General features: G+C 36.0%; 2 protein-coding genes across 5 annotated transcripts in view; both read right to left on the bottom strand.

The window, feature by feature from the left end:
• Positions 1-1,963: 1,963 nt before the first annotated feature.
• slc22a15 (solute carrier family 22 member 15) lies at positions 1,964-14,256 on the bottom strand. Its single transcript, XM_077239265.1, has 12 exons — positions 14,033-14,256; positions 12,308-12,454; positions 11,983-12,115; positions 7,896-8,060; positions 7,681-7,810; positions 5,555-5,776; positions 5,331-5,471; positions 5,160-5,242; positions 4,606-4,714; positions 3,481-3,553; positions 3,133-3,291; positions 1,964-2,866 (listed from the first exon to the last, which is right to left on the bottom strand). The coding sequence occupies exons 1-12, from the start codon at positions 14,114-14,116 to the stop codon at positions 2,810-2,812; spliced, it is 1,503 nt and encodes a 500-aa protein (XP_077095380.1). The 5' UTR covers positions 14,117-14,256; the 3' UTR covers positions 1,964-2,809.
• Positions 14,257-15,890: 1,634 nt separating this feature from the next.
• kif11 (kinesin family member 11) overlaps positions 15,891-19,833 on the bottom strand; it is a 376,164-nt gene continuing 372,221 nt past the window's right edge. For 3 of the 4 annotated variants that reach the window (XM_077239262.1, XM_077239260.1, XM_077239261.1), the window contains exons 14-23: positions 19,609-19,816; positions 19,307-19,479; positions 18,503-18,628; positions 18,251-18,409; positions 17,876-18,015; positions 17,524-17,803; positions 17,182-17,404; positions 16,896-17,062; positions 16,669-16,779; positions 15,891-16,290 (exon numbers count right to left, since the gene is read on the bottom strand). In XM_077239262.1, the coding sequence (XP_077095377.1) occupies positions 16,180-16,290; positions 16,669-16,779; positions 16,896-17,062; positions 17,182-17,404; positions 17,524-17,803; positions 17,876-18,015; positions 18,251-18,409; positions 18,503-18,628; positions 19,307-19,479; positions 19,609-19,816 (1,698 nt within the window). In that variant the 3' untranslated portion in view covers positions 15,891-16,179. The remainder of the gene's footprint in view (positions 16,291-16,668; positions 16,780-16,895; positions 17,063-17,181; positions 17,405-17,523; positions 17,804-17,875; positions 18,016-18,250; positions 18,410-18,502; positions 18,629-19,306; positions 19,480-19,608; positions 19,817-19,833) is intronic. The other variant, XM_077239263.1, reaches the window with a different exon arrangement.

Here is a 19,833-nt window from a genome sequence, read left to right as displayed (position 1 = left end):
AAGCAGCCTAAATTATTTAGATTATTTACTTAAAGTACATCCGGAGATTTCTGATATTGTTGTAACTTAATTTATATTTACTACACTTTATAAACTGTTTTGTCATGAATCATGATCATGAAATACATATAGCCCATTAACAATAAAAAAAAATGCCTTTTATGTAAAAGAGCATAGTAAAAGCATCATTTTCACAGGTTATTTTGCTTCTTTATACAGACAGAACCAGTACAGCATGGCCTGAAGCAACAATCCTGTGAGTTCAGTCTCAGGTCATATTGTTCTGATTTTCCCGAAATCGGGCTTCCTCCTTAGGCTTCATACCTGTGTTGATGAATCACCTTTCGAACACTTTCTTCCCACACCCACATATGAGCACAGTCAATGATACTGACCTGATATTGAACCTGAGGTACTTTTTCTTTACCAGGTGTGTGACAGTTGTTGTGCTTTCTGAATGTGATTATGTGCTGAAAGTGAGGAAGTGGCATCATTTCAGGCTTATTTGCTTCCATTACATAAATAAAAAAAGTACCATATAAGTTTATACTGTCCAATATGATTTGTGGGAAATCAGTCTATCTGGAAACAGCATTTGGGTTGCTCATAGATGTGTTTGAGTAAAATAGGATATTCAAAGGGAAGTGATTTGGGAGGTGATTAAAAGGGGCTTTTTAAAAATTGAGTTTAATTTCCTGTTGTTTGCTTATTTTTATTTTTTTTGGTTTATTAAAAAAATATTATTAAAATTGGTTTTATTTTTACTGATTAATAATCCCCCAAACATCAAGTTTGGAAACATCTTTCTTGAGAAATCATGCTAATATGCTGATTTATTATCCATGTGGGGAAACAGTTGTGCTGCTTAATATTTGTTTATAAGCTGTGATACTTTTTAAGGATTCTTTGATTAATAAAGTCAAAAAAGAAAAATAAGTATTTAAAATAGAAATATTTTCTAACAATATACAGTAAAATTCAAAATTTAGGGGTCAGCTTTTTTATTAAGTTTTTTTTAAAGAAATTTTATTCAGCAAGTATGTGATAAATTGATGATAACAAAGATTTATATTTTGAATAAATTATGTTCTTTTTACATTTTTATTCATCAATGAACCCTGAAAAAAGTATTAAAGGGACCCAAAAAAATATTGAGCAGCACAACTGTTTCCAACAGGGATAATAGCCTAACTGAGTATCAAATCAGTATATATATGATTTCTGAAGGATCATGTGACACTGAAAGACTGGAGTAATGGTGCTGAAAATAAAGCTTTGCATCAAAGGGATACATTATATTTTAAAATAGAAAAAAAATCTTTTAAATTGTTATACAATTTTTCAATATTACTGTTTTTTCCTGTATTTTTAAATACGTAAATGTAATAAATTAAAAATATTCTAAATATATATATATATATATATTTAAAAAAATATATATTATATGGCATACACAATATTACAATTAAATCAACAAAATATAATTCGGTTTATTTTTGAAAGAGATAATAACAAATGATGTTGTTTGTTTGTATTATAAGTTTAACACAAGATAATGCACTCACGATGCCACACCTTTGTACCTGCTGTTTATCTCTCTGTGCTGGGCGATACAATGCCCGTCAGGCCTTGGAGGAAGAATTAACGAACGAAAACAGTTATTATAGTTAATGCCTGCCCTCTCTCAACCTGTTCCGTCAGCTACATGCAGCGCCACAGGCTGCGATTACAGCAAGGAAAGAGAGACGAAAAAAAAAAACAGGTTTGCGGTTGAAAATTGTGCGCAGGCTTCTTTAATACTCCCAGCTCCTGAATCTTGTGGTTTACCTGAGCACTGTTCACCTGCGTCAACGCTGACATCATCACCATGAGGCCTGGAACAGGTCAAAGATTACCTCAGTTCCTGAAGTGGCCTTCAACACAGTGCCATCTACTGGTGATAGACGGACATGTACGTTCAGGCTCATATTACAGGCATTTATTTAAAAGCTTTTCCCTTAAATCTGAAGATTAAAACAAACGCATTTTCAGCAATGTACAGAAATATACATGTGTAGGACTTCACTTCTCCCTTTGGAGAAAAATAATTGGTCTCTTAGAAGTAAAGTTCACCCACGATTTTTAATTCTATCGTTATTCGTGTTGATCCAAACAAACATGCTATTTTTTTCAGTGAACAACCAAACACCATACATCAATTTATTGACTGATTATCCCCATGGAATTTCAAAACTCATGGTCGAGATTTAAATATGTCCTCACCTGACAGAACTTAAATCCGTAAAATTGAATGTCCCACAGATAAAATACCAGGATACAAGTTTGGAACAAAAACAATGGCAGTAAATAATTAAAATAATATAAATGATATAATCAAAAATTTAGCTTGAACTATTTCTTTACAACAGCCTAAAATGATCTTCACCTCTAACAAAGATCCAGTATCACTATTTTGAAGTGTTGGCAACCATAATTGATTCATTGAATGCTAACATATACACGCTGGTGAATGTTGTCACATCTCACATAAAAAAAATTAAAAATTAAAAAAAAGATTTAAACAATAGATCAAGATATCGGTTATAAAAACATGAAATTAGCAGAACTGTCTGACATTATGATAAACTAGTTTACGGCTGAGTATCTGGTCCTTTTTATTTTAAAACAGTCCTGATACATACATCAGTTGCATTGATCCTTTCAGCAGATTTCTTCTAGAAGGCAACCTTTAGTCTTTGTGTATGGGACAACATTCTAACACTGGTCAATTGTGCTTAGGAATTCATCAAATGTTTCCAAAGTCCTTGTCTCAGTCACTATCAGCTCCGTTGTGGTCAATTAAATTCTTCTCTTCCAAAAGTTGGACCTGTAAAAAACACAAACAACAATCCATTATAAAGAAAAGGTCTAATCGGGATCCTTATACAGTAATAATAAATGTAATGCAAGTCACTATAGATAAAAGCGTCTACCAAATGCATAAAGGTAGATGTAAACGTAAGGAGACATGAAACTACACAAAAATATTTGGACGCAAAAGGCAGTGATCAACCAACCAGAAATAAGTACTCGAGAAAATTGAATAATTAAACTTTAATAGTCTTATGAAATTACAATTCTGCCCATGTTTACCTGCGGCTCTAAGATTCGCTGGTAGGTGGGGCTGGACAGTTCATCAAGAGTTTCAGCAGCAGGTTTATTAAGCGTCTCCGGTAGGAGGAGCCCCAGGCAGCCCGCAGAAATCCCACTCAAACAGAACACCATAAAAGGCATGGAGGCGTGCAAGGATTTCTGAAAGACAAAAACAAAACCACAAATCAGTACATAATCAATTATTATAATAATACAAAATTATTGTATAACCATTTTGTTATATGTATAATATTCATATATTACTAATTATTAAATGCACAAGAAAACTTTGAGGAAACAATAAATAAAATTGTCAAATTATAAAATTGCCAGTTTGTAGCTACTTACCAAACTTGGCACAAATGGTGCCAGAATCCCCCCAACTCTACAGGACATGGAACACACACCCAACCCTGCATTCCTAACACACACAAACACACTTACATTAGAATTAATCAGCAGTGGGGAACTTTTGTTTTGTACTGACCAGAGGTCACATTAACATTCGTGTACTAAGTGTGGTGTTGAACATGAAAAGTGGCGCACGGTCTGTTACTTCATAAATAAATACATTTATTCAATAATTTTTCATTAAGGACCCTCTCATAATTATAAGAGTGATTAAGCATATGGTTGCTACTCTTGCAATAAAAAAAAGAAATAAATAATACAAAGTATACAATTTATCAACTATTTATTAAAAGATTATGAAATCTGTTTTATTTTATTTTTTCCAATTTAATAGTTGAATTCAATTTTAATAATTAAGAAGCAAGTCTAATCAATTTAATTAATTATAAAATGAAATGTAATCTTTTAGAATTTAAATCAAATGATTCATTTTTTATTTTTTAGCAAACAAAATGCTGCACAACAGGTTTACTGTTAAAATTAAAACATGGAAATTTTTTTTATAATTCCTTAAAAAAATAAAGTTAATAATTTTGTTATTTTCATTATTATTATTATTAATGATTGCTGTGAGAAGTACGTTCTACTGTAGTGATATATTTATGTTATCATTTCTTCAAGTTAAATCAAACCTTTACTTCAATGGGTAATCAAAGACTTTTGAGTTCCTGTGTACATATTATACGATTCAGCGATTCCGTCTGCGTTTTCTTCATCGCGGTAATCATAGGGCCCTTTCACGGACCCCTGATCTAGCCTATGCTCATCCTGTAAGTTCAGATTCAAAATAAAAATGTGAATGAAAGCAAAAGCTCTTATTATTATTAAAATGTGGAAATTGAATTGAAAGTTAATATTAGATTGTAATGGAATTTGTATGACCCTGTTGGTCAAAATGATGGACAATGAGAAAGTCTACTGTGGTATACTGTTGTACCTACACTAGAGGGCGCAGTTTGCTCAAGCACAGATTCTTATTCTGTAAGGACATACATTTTATTACACATTTCTACTTGTATAAGAGCTAAAAACACATTACGTCAAAACATGCAAGTAAAGTACCTGATGACAGTTGGGTAGAGCTCTGACGTATAAACATAAACAATATTAAATGCAGCACTGACCAGCAGTTTTCCCACAAGAGCCAATGACGTGGCACTTAATAAGGACCCTAAAAAAAGCAAACAACAGGCTTGACATGATATATAATTAGGGAGAATATTGTTGTATCTTTTTATGTTCATACAAATATTTAAACTTAAGAAATTTGCTGGGAAAAAGGCAGCTTTTTGTTGAATATATATATATATATATATATATATATATATATATATATATATATATATATATATATATATATATATATATATATATATATATATAATAAATAAATGTGTATATACATACAGTATATTTACATACTGGTCCTAAAAAAGTATACGTTTAAAGCATACTTTAAAAATAATTGCATAGATAAAATGTAAACTAAGTGGAATCTGCAAACCTAAAACTTCTTATCTATAATCCATCTATACTGTATGGTGACAGATATACTCTGCTGCAAAATGGGAAATTTGATTCTAGTGAAAACCTAATTTATTCGTAAAGATGATCACCTGATACAGGTACAACCATTGTGAGCAGACAGGATACACCTGCAAAGGCGAGAAAATTGGCCATTGACTTCCTCCTGCCTGCCCTGAAAGAAAACAAATACGCTCAGATAATAATCGAAGAGGGTCTGATACAGCAGCGTGTGGATGTGATGTGTGTGTGAGTGCATTTACCACTGTTTGTTAATGAAGTACATGCAGAGAGGGTAAGCAGGGAGTTCCACTAGCCCATACATGGCAACACTAAGGTAACGATTACCTTTCTCTTCACTGGCATTGAGGGTCAACCCGTAATACACAAGGCTACAGGCATACCTGTGAAATATGCATACACACACAAAGATTGAGTACATAAAAATGCACAAATGTTAAAATAGTTAAATAATACAAATACTTACCACACATACATGAGCACCACAGTCCTCCAGCGCAGTATGGGATGTGTGAACAGCTGGAAAACCCCAGGGCTGGCTGCGTCCGGAGTGCTGGTGTTGACGGTCCGGCGGAGCTTCACTAGAATTCGGCCTTTCCCGTTCCTCACAGCAAAATACTGCAGGATGTCCTCGGCCTGCTTTGTGTGACCCCGAGAATAAAGCCAGCGTGGAGATTCTGGCAAATTCCTGGCATAGTCAGGGAGAAATTAGGTAGACATTCGCATTTTACATTCAAGAAAACATGTTTAAGAGATATAATGACATTTTAGATTAGATTCCCATATGATATTAACCTTTTTGAGGGGTGAATTTTTCCAGTGCTTTAATTATAATACAGGATTAATACTTTTCCTTGTGGTGGAGGTAGTTTTTTGCTCTTTTGCCACATTTATTGACATGCAATATCAGTAAAAGTGCAGGGAATTACATATAAAAATATGACATTTAAAAATGTTATGGTTGTTAATTTAGGCTAATTTTATGGCAACAGGGTAGACGTTTACACAAAATACACAAACATAAAATGAACAAACAAATTTAAAAGATTATTTACATTATCATTCATAATGTGGATCCAAAGTAAAGACATACAAAGTAAACCAAAATTATATTTCAAATAAATGCTGTTCCTTTGAACTTTCTATTCATTAAAACATCCTGAAAATATTGCTACACATTTTAAAAGAAATATTAAGCAGCATAACTGATTCAACAATTATAATAATAAGAAATATTTTTAAACACCAAATCATGATAAAAGAATGATTTCTGAAGGATCATGTGACACTGAAGACTGAAGTAATGATGCTGAAAATTCAGCTTTGCATCACAGGAATACACTACATTTAAAGATATATTGAAATAGAAACCGGTTATTTTAAATTGTAATAATATTTCACAATATTAGACTCTATTTTACCCTATTTTTTAATCAAATAAATTCTTCCTGAATAAAAGAGACCTTCTATTCAAAAACATTAAAAAAAAAAAAAAAAATCTTACAGACCACAAACTTTTGAATGGCACTATATGGATATTTGTTTAGGTGTACTTGAGATATCCTTTTAAGTCCCCTTGTGGTGAAAATGTTTATAGCCTTTAAATGTTGTTTATATGTCTATGTGGTGTTTTTAATAAGCTTTAAGACAAACCATGTACAAATTCAAAAGTCAACACCATTGCTGAGTATTTTCTCTTTAAAACTGCAGTAGTGAACCAAAGACAGTCTCAAAAACGCGGTTTGAAATGATGGTGTTTCTGACATTATAAACTACCTTGAAACCAATCACGTCAACCAGTGATCATCAATGAGTGAATCCCTGAGCGGGTGCGAGTGAGAGGAGGCGGGGTTAACTTGCATATTCATAAAACCGCATAGTAAATGAGGCAAGGGTGTAAAGTTACATTCAAGCTATTTTATGGCACACTGTAAATGATTTCTGTTGTTGTCACAGTATTATTGCTGTATTATCAGTGAAAGTTTACCGTAGAAACAGTTTACAGTAAGTTTCTGTCAATTTGATAGCTTTTACAGTATTGTTGCTGTATTTCCAGCTTTGTCTTACTGTATAAACGATTTACAGGAAAGTTGCTGTCAATTTACGCTATTCTTTGAAAAAAACAACAGAGTGGGAAAATAATTACAGTAATTCCTTATATTACTGTTAAATTGATGACAGTAATATTCCAACAGACAAGCCCAACAGAGGACGTTTTTTGGTTTATTGAGGTAATTTCATTTATCGTGGAATAAAATACTGAAGCTTGCTGGATATTTGTTGCCAGTAAGTTACTGTTGATTTTACGTTAATTTTTTTACAGTGCATGAAGAAAGTTTTTTATGTCATTTTGGAGATCAAAGATGAGTTTTAAGGGATAAAATAATTGACTCCAGGGGGACTTTAAGAGAGTACATCTTCACATCTTCACCAAGGCTTAGTGTTCTCGACACCAAAATCAGCTTTACACAGCACCCTTTCACTGTAAACAATCACTTGTGACAATATCATCCTGGTGGCTTCTAATGCCTCTAATGCTTCTAGTGCTGTAGATTAACAGGAAGTAATGATCCGACTAAACCGCTTACTTACACACAGAGCAGGAAGATCAAAAGTCCAGGACAGTTGGCCACAGTTGCTAGGTTCCGCCACGGCCGAACATAATAACCTAAGGCGCCGAACAGAGCGATGCCCACTGCAAAGGTCATATTAGTCAAGGTCCCTGGATCAAAGACAATCAAATTAGCTTTATAAGACTACTGTGAAAGTAAACAACAAAAGTGATTTTATTATTAATTAATGCGCACCTGTCATAGCCCAGTAGGACTTTCCCACATATTCCTGAGTAAGAACAAAGCAGACCAATGACATTCCTCCGTTCATCAACCCCACCAGCAGTCGAGACACAGCAAACAACTCATAGCTGGGCGCTAACGCTGTGCCGTACCCAAACAAGACCTCAAAAAACAGACCTGACGGAGAGAAAATGGTTTAAACAGGTCACAATAACAACAACACATTAAACCGTTGTTTAAGGAAATGTTTTATGTTTGTTTCTTTGCTCTTGGCTTTCAGTCGGTTGTGTATCAGAAACAACATAACTTCTTTGTAAAGCAGCTATATATAGATGGTCAAATAAGATGGGGAAAAAAATGGCCAATCACAATTGAGAATGCAAATACTACAACGATGTAATCCCTGATGATTAAATTAAGTACACAAAACATTCCATCATCAATTAAAAACAACTCCGATTGTATTCCTAAATCACTTAAAATTATATAAATGAACACTTTAAAGAGATAGTTCACCCAAAAATGAAAATTAGCCCATGATTTACTCACGTTCAAGCCATGGTGAATATGACATTCTTCTTTCAGACGATCAAATCGGATATTAATAAATGTCCTGGCTCTTCCAGGCTTTATATTGGCAGTGAATGGATTTTTTTTTTAAGTCCATCAAAGTGCATCCATCCATGATAAAAGTGCTCCACACGGCTCTGGGGTTAATAATGGCCTTCTGAAGCGAAGCTTCGCGTAAGAAACATTTCCATATTTAAAACTTTATCGACTAAAATAACTAGCTTCCGGCAGAAGGCCGTACACATCGATTTACGGCGAAAGAGTAACCCTTGACCTTGACGCATTGGTGGACGCGGAAGTGCAGAGGACAGAGCAAAACAAAACACCAGTCACGAATTAGAGGTCTAAAACGCCCAGCCCTGTTTGTTTGTACCGCGAGAGGCGTCAAAGCTTACACCACTCCTTCATCCTACGTCATACATTGTCAAGTGTTACTCTTTTATCGTAAGTCGACTTGCATAGGCCGTCTGCCGGAAGCTAGTTATTTTAGTCGATAAAGTTTTAAATAGAGCCCGACCGATATGGATTTTTGGGGGCCGATGCCGATACCGATATTAGGGAGTAAAAAAAGCCCGATACCGATATATCGGCCGATATTATTTATGTGTATATTATAATACAGTAGCAATATTATTTATGTGTATTATAGTACAGTATACCAGTCAAAAGTTTGGACACTTTCCTATTGGTGTGTACAAACTTTTGATGGGTACTTTACACAGTAGCTATAAACAGAATAAATACATTTTATAAACACGTTTTGCAATGATCACTCAAATGTGGTAATCATACACTTGTGTGACACAGATATGTAATGGAGGCAGGGGGAATGATAGAATGAGAATTATACAGCTGAGCTGTAACCAAACTAGTTTGCATTGCATGTTATATTATATTATATTCTAAATACTGTTGCATAATCTTCACTAACAACGACTTTGTCTTTTAATTTAGTCATAACTTGTATCAATAAATATATAAAAAGTGTCACTGACAAAACCTTATTATCTTCTATTTTTACTCTTAATTCCTCTAATCTCTACCAGTGGAGGAAGAACTCAGATCTTTTTACTAAAGTAAAATGAATAATATCATAATGAAAACGTTTTTAATTACATATGTACAGTACTTTTATACTATTTTAAATAATTAGTAAGCAAAATGTGCTAAACGTGAAACTAGGCTACTCTTAAAGGGTTAGTTCACCCAAAAATGAAAATTAAGTCATTAATTACTCACCCCCATGCTGTACCAACCCCGTAAGACCTTCGTTCATCTTCGGAACACAAATTAAGATATTTTTGATTAAATCTGAGAGGTGGATCACTGCTACATAGGCTGCCAGAGGGAATGAAACTTGACGGCCCAGAAAGTCATTAAAGAACATGTTTAAATATTCCATGTGCCTACAGTGGCTCAACTATAAGTTTATCAAGCGACGAGACTACTTTTTTTCCGAAAAAACCCCATAAATAACGACTTTATTCGACTATTCCTTTACTTCCTTGTGGGCCTGAGACGAGAGTTCAAGAGATTTCCACGACGCATGCGCGAGAACTGAGAAGAGGACGTTCTTCTTCTAATACTTCTTGTTCAGTTCTCGCGCATGCGTCGTGGAAATCTCTTGAACTCTCGTCTCAGGCCCACAAGGAAGAAAAGGAATAGTCGAATAAAGTCGTTATTTATGGGGTTTTTTTCGGAAAAAAAGTAGTCTCGTCGCTTGATAAACTTATAGTTGAGCCACTGTAGGCACATGGAATATTTAAACATGTTCTTTAATGACTTTCTGGGCCGTCAAGTTTCATTCCCTCTGGCAGCCTATGTAGCAGTGATCCACCTCTCAGATTTAATCAAAAATATCTTCATTTGTGTTCCGAAGATGAATGAAGGTCTTACGGTGTTGGTACAGCATGGGGGTGAGTAATTAATGACTTAATTTTCATTTTTGGGTGAACTAACCCTTTAATGCAAAATGGCCCTATATAGTGTGTTATAATTATATACATTTTTGGAATATTGCTTGATGTTGTAACGTAGCGTTATCAGGCAGAATGAGCTTTAACACTGTGTCTACACCGGACGCGGCCGTTACTGCTCACGTCGCAACAGCTGTTTACCCTAGACAAAGCAGAATCAGTTTACTGTCGGAGATCGCTCGCGCCACGCATTTTAATCAATGTTTCATCAACCAATTGCCTTAATAAATAAGAAGAAGGCCTAAATATAGCAGACAATATAATCAGGACTTCTCAGCTGCGCGCTTGCAATAGTCACAAGCTCACACAATACGTGACAGAGGCTTGTAGCAGAGAAATCAATTCTGTGAATTACACTGCGCAAATCACAATAGGCTACTACCCACCGGATGAAGAAGGGTTGTCTCTCAGTCTCCACAGGCTACATAAAATATTCATTTTATTTTATTTTATTTTTCGTGTTTGCATTTATGAGGAAAAAACAATGTTACAGACGCGACAGTTCAGCACTACGGACGTGAGCGCTCTGAAAGCGGCACTAATGCTTTGAAACTTTCACATAGACATCAAACAGAAAGCACAAAACCTTTCGTTTCAAAGTGAATTTCGTTTTGTATTAATTGTATCTTAATTTTAATCAATGTTTCATCAGCCATTTGCCTGGATTTAATTTATAAGAAGTAAATTTAGCAGACGATAGATAATCTCGACACGGAGGCGCCTGCGGGTGAACTGGAGCTCGTCTCATGAACCGAAACTCAGCGTATAGACCTGAGAATTGAAATATATCTATATTGAAATGTCTACTTTTAAACAGAACAATTCAAAACGAAAGACAGACAGACTCATGTAATCGTATGAAATGTGCATTTCTCTCTGGCGCGCGCTCACTGAAGATCGCTAGTCAGCATCGTCAACTTCATCTTTGGCTGACACTGACTGAAAACACTTGTTTATTAATAAACAATTAAAATGTCTCCTTGCTATATTTGTTGTATTCATAATCATTATTTTTGCCAGTTCTTGTGACAGCTTTTAGGTGCTTTATTGGCAGCGCCACCCTTACATGAATCACCGTACCCGCATTTTTTTAAATATTCATTTATCGGCCATTATAAATGCCGATACCGATAGTTAGGAAAATGCCTAAAATCGGCCGATAATATCGGCCCGCCGATATATCGGTCGGGCTCTAGTTTTAAATATGGATATTTTTCTTACACAAACGCATCGCTTCGCTTCAGAACGCCTTTATTAACCCCCAGCGCCGTGTGAAGCACTTTTATCGTGAATGGATGCGCTTTGATGACACACCTAGGATGACTTGAGGGTGAGTAAATCATGGACTAAATTTCATTTTGGGTGAACTATCCCTTTAAGGGCTGACATTATCTACAAGAAAAAGTTTAAACAGACTACAGATGTTTAGTACTTGGGGTTAAAGGTTAGAAAACCCGTAACTGGGATGTTTGAGGCCATGAAAGCACTGTAATAATAAGAAACTGTAGATTATAGTTTAGTAAAGAACAGGAACCAGTTAATCTAAATCCTACCAGTTAGAAAAACCGGCTTCCTTCCGATCTTATCAGAGAGTGGTCCAAACAGGACATTTCCGATCAGCACACCAGCAAAGAACAGGGACCCAGCCAAGTTCACTTTGTAGGCTTGATGTTTAATTAGGTACCACTGCAAGAGAAGATCAAAAGAAATATCAAATAGTTTGAATATGTATTCATTCATCTGCTGGCCTGTCCAGACACAAAGATTATAATTTAAACACAGTTCCTGATTTGATATAACGTATAGATTTGTATTCGAAAGACTGAGCAAGCTTAAGCCAAGTTTGTTTGATGCACAACACTGATGACAGTCTCTTACCTCAGTCACGATTGAGCTGACATCCTCAGTGAACTTCACACTGTGTTGAGTTACATCACCATCCACACCTTCAGTAAAATGTTCTACATGATATTCTGGCACAGCACCCACTAAAATGATGAGCATGGACTGACATGCCATATAAATCTGTTTAAAAAAAGACAGATATTTCAGGTTACTTAACTTTCATTGATCTAGGCCCAGTTCCCTTCCAGTAAATGAACAATATTTGCACTGATATAAACTCTGATATGATAGTGATAATCACTAGAATGTTCAGAAAATTTTCTTTCAGGATAATCTTATACGTGGCTTGAGTTATGCATCCTTCGCAAAGACGTATCTTCCCCGATTCTAGCCTTATTGAAGAACCACCAGATCATCACTAATCCTCCAACAAATTTCCTGGAAGAAAACATGCTTCCTTCTGCTTTCTTCCCCAAATCGAAGTTTCAAATTTAGTTTCAAGTTTAATTGATTTATAAAGCACAAGTGCTGTAGAAGACATCTAAACACAGACCCTAAATATACACACTTTAATACCAGCAAATATATGATATACACATTTAAGAAAAATGTGTGTAAAAAATAAATAAAATCAATACGCCAGAGAAAACAAATACGTTTTTAAAAGAGACTTAAAACTTGTCAAGGAAGATGCCACTCTAATCTCTAAGGGCAGGTTGTTCCATAACCGCGGCCCAACCACAGAAAACGCTCGAAGGATTGGCTTTTCCCACAGGAAAATGCTCCATGCCACACAGCCAGGCCAATCAAGGTTGAGGACGGAGGACCACCAGATCAAGACTCTGTCATGGTCATCCCAACATCCAGACCTGAACCCCACTGAAAACCTCTGGAATGTAATGAAGATGGAATGTCACAAGCCATCAAACAAGGAGTGGCATAGTCACCCAACAGCAATGTGAAAGACTGGTGGTGGAGAGCATGCCATTGCCAAGACGCATGAAAGCGGTATTTGGAAATCAGGGTTATTCCAACAAATATTGATTTCTAAACTCTTCCTAAGTTTAAACATTAGTATCATGTTTTTTTTAAATGAACAGAAGCTTGTTTTCTTTACATTATTCAAGGTCTGAAAACATGGCATCTTTTTTTGTTGTTATTTTGACCAGTTGTCATTTTCTACAAACACATGCTCTATGCTCATGTAATTAATAATCTTTGAATAATTGTGTTTATATGCACTGAGTGTCACAAACATTATATCTCAGCTTCATCACTCAAATTTTATGGGACAGAGTTTTTTTATATTTTCCTTAAGTACGTTCCATTAAGAAACATCCTGCCATCTTCATTATAATGAATGCTACATTTGTGAACGCCTATTTGACTCATATTGAGCAATAGGTAGGGAAAACATACATTTGGGAGCAGGAGATATACATCTGAATATTAATACAAAGTATTACTTGACATATAAACATTTTCGGTTTTGTTGCCCAGTAATGGCTCCACGGACCCAATGCTATTGATATATGAGCAAGCATATTAATGCCTGACTGAAACTAGGTCAAATTAAAGCAAATACGTCCTAACGTTACTGCATGAAGATAAGATAACGCAAATATGACAAGGATTTGAACCCTCAAATATAAGTTTTGCATAATTACTGCCTTGAATTACTAGAGATATAAAATGTACCTAAACAAACACACGTTAGTCCAGTGTTTACAGATTTGCATGTTTCATTAGTTACGTTACCTGTAGGAAAACCAGGATGGTGATCATCCGCTTCTGGTGTCTACCGAATTCTCCAACCACCTGGAAAGCCTCCTCTAAATCCATCCCAGGGTCAAATCATCCGACTGCATGCCATCGAGTGTATTTTTACATTTTCAATAATGGATCTGATAGCAACTGAGGTTGCAGATACTCCGCTGTAATCTGGCTTCCCTTCGCAGACGTGGAATGAAACCACGTGGTACATGGAGTGATTCTGATTGCACGAGACTTTGGCATAAAAACACGTGCCTTAGACAGCGGTTCTGATTGGACTAGTCTCTAGTGGAAACTGAAATTGAAACGGGCCTTCCACGTTGCTTCTTAATTTTAATTTTATTAGACAAACTTTATTTTCTGATTAATAGTACTGTAGCCGTGAGGTCAAAACCCGGAAGACTGATTCGCCAGTTGTTTTCGAGATTGTTATGTGGGTTATTCAATTTATGAGTAAAAAAAGGGCCTATGGACGTTTTGTTTTCCAACGTAAATTTAAACGGACTGTTCATATCTAGTTACGTTTTTTTATCATTATTATTAAACATAACATCTTCCAAATTTTCGGTTTCATGGGCGTGCAATTTACGTGGATGAACAAAACCACCAAGTATCGTCAACTTCAGCTTCCCACACAAATTATTTTACTCATAAATTGAAAAACCCACAGAAACATCTCGAGCAAAACACTAACAGTTAGCGAATTAGTCTTCTGGGTTTTGGCGTAACGGATGAAGCTCTCTTTCATAAAAGATGATCAATGCCATTACTGCTGAAGTAGACTATTTTAGCAGGTGTAAGGAAATTAACAAAATATGAAACGCTCATTTGTGCACTTGAATTAAGAGAAAATTAGAATCATGCACAAAATAGTAACAGTTAAGAATAAAAACTAATATAGTATATATATTTTTGTTTTCCTAAACACCCTATTTTTTAATATTTTAACCATGTACAAATCTTACTCAATATGGAACGTTTGATTAAATACAGTAATTTATTTATTATACTAAATTCAAACCTCCTTAAGCAAACATTTTCATTCTTGTAACCTTAAATTGTGGAAAAACATCCTCTGCGTTTGCAACGTCTTCCCTCAACTGTGAAACTCTTCTATATATAAAATGATAATCGGGAGGATAATGTCTTCCTCAGAAATCAGCTAAAGACAACAAATCATCCGCAATCCCTCTGAAAACACATTCAGATTCACCAAGTTAACATTTTTGCGTAGGTCGCCTCGAACCCGTCTTAAAACTCCCGCTAATGACGTCTGGTCTCTCTAACTGTCCAATGACAGTGCGTGTTACATTTACAAGTGGGAGACAGGCGAAAGGTGATTGGTTGCTCCCACGTGTGTACTGTCCAATGGCATTTTTTAACTCCATTGAAAAATGGATAAAGAAAAGCATTTGGCAAATAGATAGAGAAATGGTTTGCCAAATGCTTAAAAAAAAAGCGATTTAACATGTGACTTTCAAATGATTTATTAAAGTACTTTTTATTGTTTTAGTTAAACGTTTAAAAACATGAAGTAAACAATTTTAAATGTGTCTATCTATTTTTACATTTAAAATGTTTTTATTTATTTGTTTTATTGCAATACATTTAAAAACACGAATTAAATAAACAACTTTAAAAATGTCTATTCATTTGTGCATTTAAAAGTGATTTATTTATATACATTTTTATGTTTGAATTATTAAATAGATATATTGAATCTTCATTTTATTTTTAAGTGGCACTCCTGGTCCTCCATACAATAAAGCCAACCAATATTACATTCAACAAACAATTTAATAGAAATAATAACTTTACACAAACATTTCAAAATAGAACCATCTTTTAAAAATATGTTTTATTGTTTAAAATATGGAGTGGATCATTTTATTTTAACTTTTAATTAAACATACAAATATTCAACAGAACAAACCACAAAAAAAGTCAGCTCTAAACTCTAGTGAAACTAACAGGAAAATTAACAGTAAGAAATCACCCAGAAGTTATAACTTTTAATATTAAACTGTGACTGGTGAAACAGACATGAAAAAGCAAGTACATAGACAAAACAGGTTTAAAATGATGTACTTTAAGACATCCAAGAAGAGAGTCAAAAACTGCAACAAATAAGTTTAATTCTGACACCTGAGTGGTAGTTTAGAACGTGGTGGCGTAATCATACTCTCATTCTCCACCTTTGAACGGTTCAAGGATTTATTACTGTTTTCCTTCTTGCTTTTCTTCTAGTTAGACAAAAAGAACAAAATATTGTCAATCTGCATCTACAACCAATGAGTTTGATAATCATTTGCCAACACTGTAAAGGTGCGGTCACATTTAACATTGTTTGGAAAATGTTCACGGCAAAATCCAGTCATTTCAATAAAGAAATCCACACAATTGCACAAAGGTGAAAGACTTCACCACACAGATTTTCAGTTTTTCACAAATTCGCTGCACTGATCAACAGAAAGCTGCTTGGTTTGAAATCAACTTGAGTGAGCAGTACTTCATAAATCACTACACTATTGACAACAGACCTTTTTTGCATGTGAAATTTGGCTAATGTGACCGCACCTTTAAGCTTATGTATAACATTAAATGGGTGCAAAATGTCTCACCTTGAAGAATGGAACCCTTCCGTTCTCAAAACACGTCAGGTTTTCATCAGAGCACGAATGTTCAGTGATATTTCCATTACTAGAAAGACTGACTTCATCATCCAGAGAATCCTAAAAACAGAATTGAGGTTACACCAGTCCAAAAAAATGTTATCAACAGCACCTTCAAAAAAATCTTAATAGCAAACACTCATTCAAACTCCTGTAATATAAAGAAAATGGACTACCTGGTCGAGAGGTTTCTCCTCTTCTGCCTCTATGACAGTTTCACACGGATTAAGTGCACACTGAAGCTCTTCCTGCTGAGCTCTGAACTCCTCTGCCAGCTCCTCTCGACTCTTCGGCTTGTTCAGCACACGTGGGTAAGCGTATTCCCTACGCTGAGGGGTCGTTCCTGCAAAGATACACACGTCACATTACTGCCCTGTACACATGGAACGATTACTTGCACTTGAGCATGACTATACCCAAAATGCTATATTTAGAATATTTTCCTCACAGCTTCTCACATACCTGTTGGTAAATCTTGCCGTAGCTCTGAGCTGATGAAGTTGTGTACAGTGTCCAGTGCCCGAGTGCTGATGGAGGAGAGGGTCTCTTTGTGCTCCTGCATGGTAGCATCATCTTTACCGGTCTGCAATTCCACACGACCCAGAATTCCTTCCACTTCCTGCTGCATGGGAGTCAAACGGGCCTCACAGTCCTGAACGGCTTTCTTCCCCTTTTCCTCTACAGACTGCATGCACACACAAAATGAGGGATGGGGATAGTCTCAAACACCAGAAATGCAGCATGGAAGTAGACAAATGGTCAAGTGGAAAAGAACGTGGACAATGAGACAGGACCCGAACTAACCTTTAGCAAGTCTTGCACAGCCATCTCCGTCTCCCTGATGAGTGTAAGCTGTTCTTGGGCTTTATTCTCGGTTGAGTTTCTGGCTTCGTGACACCACGCGAGTCCTGACTCAGCCAGCGAGTCAAGCGATGTCTGTAGCAGTCCGCAGTATCCGGCACACTCCTTCAGCGCTCTCTCTCCCTCTTCCGTCACTCCATTCATCTCTGTTATCACTCCGTCCACAGAAGAACCCAGTCGAGCACGGACAGACACAGTGTGCTCCTCGGTCGCAGTACATTTACTGCAATAAAAACGATTTATTAGGGTTTCATTACAGAAAACACGAATTTAAATGTTGTGAATATACTCTCACCTCTGTATGGAGCTCTCTAGTGTTTCTTGTGGAACAATCTGGGCAGATGCTGCCTGTGAAAGACCCTCAAAGTCAGTCTGAGTGTCCAACGCCAAGAGATTCATTTGGTTCTGCAAACACTGAACCAGCTCGGCCACACGCTGTAAAAAGGAACAATTTAGGCAGTTTAAGAACTAGTGGTCAAAAGAGATTTAGACAAAAGTTCTGTTACAGAACTTTACAGGAGAACTTCATGAGGAGATTTTTTTTTAATTGGTTACACTCATACCCATAAAGCTTGTGACCATCTGAGCCAATCAATTTAACAGAAATGTGATTGCTTGGATTAAAGACAATCCTCCTCTTCAAGAAACTGTCCAGGGGTTATAGACCTACCGCCTGATGGCTGTTTCCAGCTTGGCTAATCTGTTGCTTGAGCTTGTCATGTTCAGCACGCAGAGTGCTAAAGCCCTGCACAGTGCACTCTCGCATACTGGCCAACGATTCAGTGTAAGAGTCAAAAAATGACATCATCTCTGTTTTCAGACCCTGCATCTGTAAGAGACATTTTTACCATGACTTATTACAAATCTCAAATAAGTAGTAAACTGGCATAACAACAGTTCAAGTCATACTTCTCACACATACCTGCTCATTCAGAGTGTGGTATCTGTGAAGGGTTTGCTTCAGACTGTCATTCATGGCTATGACAGACCTGATTCCTGGCACCGCCTGGGCGACCAGAACCTCCTCTAGTTGCTGTTTGTGTTGATCCTGAAAAAAAAAAATTGCATTCAGGCATCAGAACATCATAAAGTACACAGTATGAACAGGATATGCATAAGATACATTTAATAGACTAAAATTGTTAGTGTTTTTAAAGATGATGGCAAAGGTAAAGGGATAAATTGGGCAAGTACAATTAAAAATCCATTACTGGTCAATTAAAATGTCTAATATTGATCATCATTACCCCGAAAATCACAGTCTTAGAAAACCTGGATATGGAGGCAACAATTTTTAAAGTGACTTATAGCGTAGGCCTGGAAAAGTTATTGTAATTAATAAAACTCCATGGACAATTTTATGAATTATATTTTACCAGTTAATTTCAATCTGATAAAATATTTGCACTTGACATGTGTATTTTTATTTATTCATAAAAAAATCATATCCAATGTAAATGTATTGGTTTATTTAAAAAACAAAAAGCATGCAGCTCAAATTCAGTTATTTTATAGTAACCTCTCAGAAACTATGAGTGCCCATAGATAAAAATAAAAAAAACAAAGTTGAAGAGTTTTATGGACAATGGAGTTAACCCAGATCTATTGAACACTACTGAAAAGGCCTTTTGTTGTTTTAAGAGTGCACACAAATCAAGAAGTCAGCCTTGGTATAAAAAAAACAACCATGTATAATGCAAAACATTTGGACTGATTGAGTTCTTACCAGTATTTCCAGCATGCTGTTCTGAGCCTCCTGAGAGAGTTTCTCCTGATGTAGCACTCGTTCCTTGCACCGCTCTACACCTTCTCCAACAGCTTCTTTAATACTGCTGTAAGACTCACAGACAGCACCTAATGTCTCCTTAAACACTGTTTCGTTTGTATTCAGCAGCTCACCTACACAGAGACATTTAAAAAGGCGTTCATTAGATCAATTTCCTGAAAGGACTCACTTGCTGGGAATGATTTTAACCACCTAAAAACCAGGTTATTACATGAAGAGTGCATCCATGTGATATATCTTACCCACAGAAGAGCGGTAATAATTAATCATCGCAGCATGTTTGTGGCTCTGCTCCTGCAGCGAGGTCTGCATGCTGTTGTAGCAGTTCTCCATGCGTTGGGCGAAGCTCTCCTGGACCTCCTCGTTATGATGCTCCACCTCCTCCTTCCTCTGCAGCTTAGCGTGGAGACCGCTAACGTCTTGCGTGCTGGCCTCAGCAGTGCTCAACAGCTGGATGAGAGAGACTC

This window comes from Siphateles boraxobius, unplaced genomic scaffold (genome assembly GCF_051911475.1).
Source record: "Siphateles boraxobius isolate OS27281-9 unplaced genomic scaffold, OSU_SipBor_1 22, whole genome shotgun sequence".
Taxonomy (NCBI): Eukaryota; Metazoa; Chordata; class Actinopteri; order Cypriniformes; family Leuciscidae; genus Siphateles; species Siphateles boraxobius.
Note: the sequence above shows the minus strand (reverse complement) of the source record. Positions and strands in the feature narration are given on the sequence as shown.

Bases quoted from the DNA above. Each gene is read 5' to 3' on its own strand.
- slc22a15 (XM_077239265.1), bottom strand. From the start codon at position 14,116: ATGGATTTAGAGGAGGCTTTCCAGGTGGTTGGAGAATTCGGTAGACAC. The intron at 5,243-5,330 runs GTAAATGCACTC...GTTTTCTTTCAG, and splicing joins TACTTCATTAACAAACAGTG to GGCAGGCAGGAGGAAGTCAA. The intron at 3,292-3,480 runs GTAAGTAGCTAC...TTTGTCTTTCAG, and splicing joins CACCATTTGTGCCAAGTTTG to AAATCCTTGCACGCCTCCAT.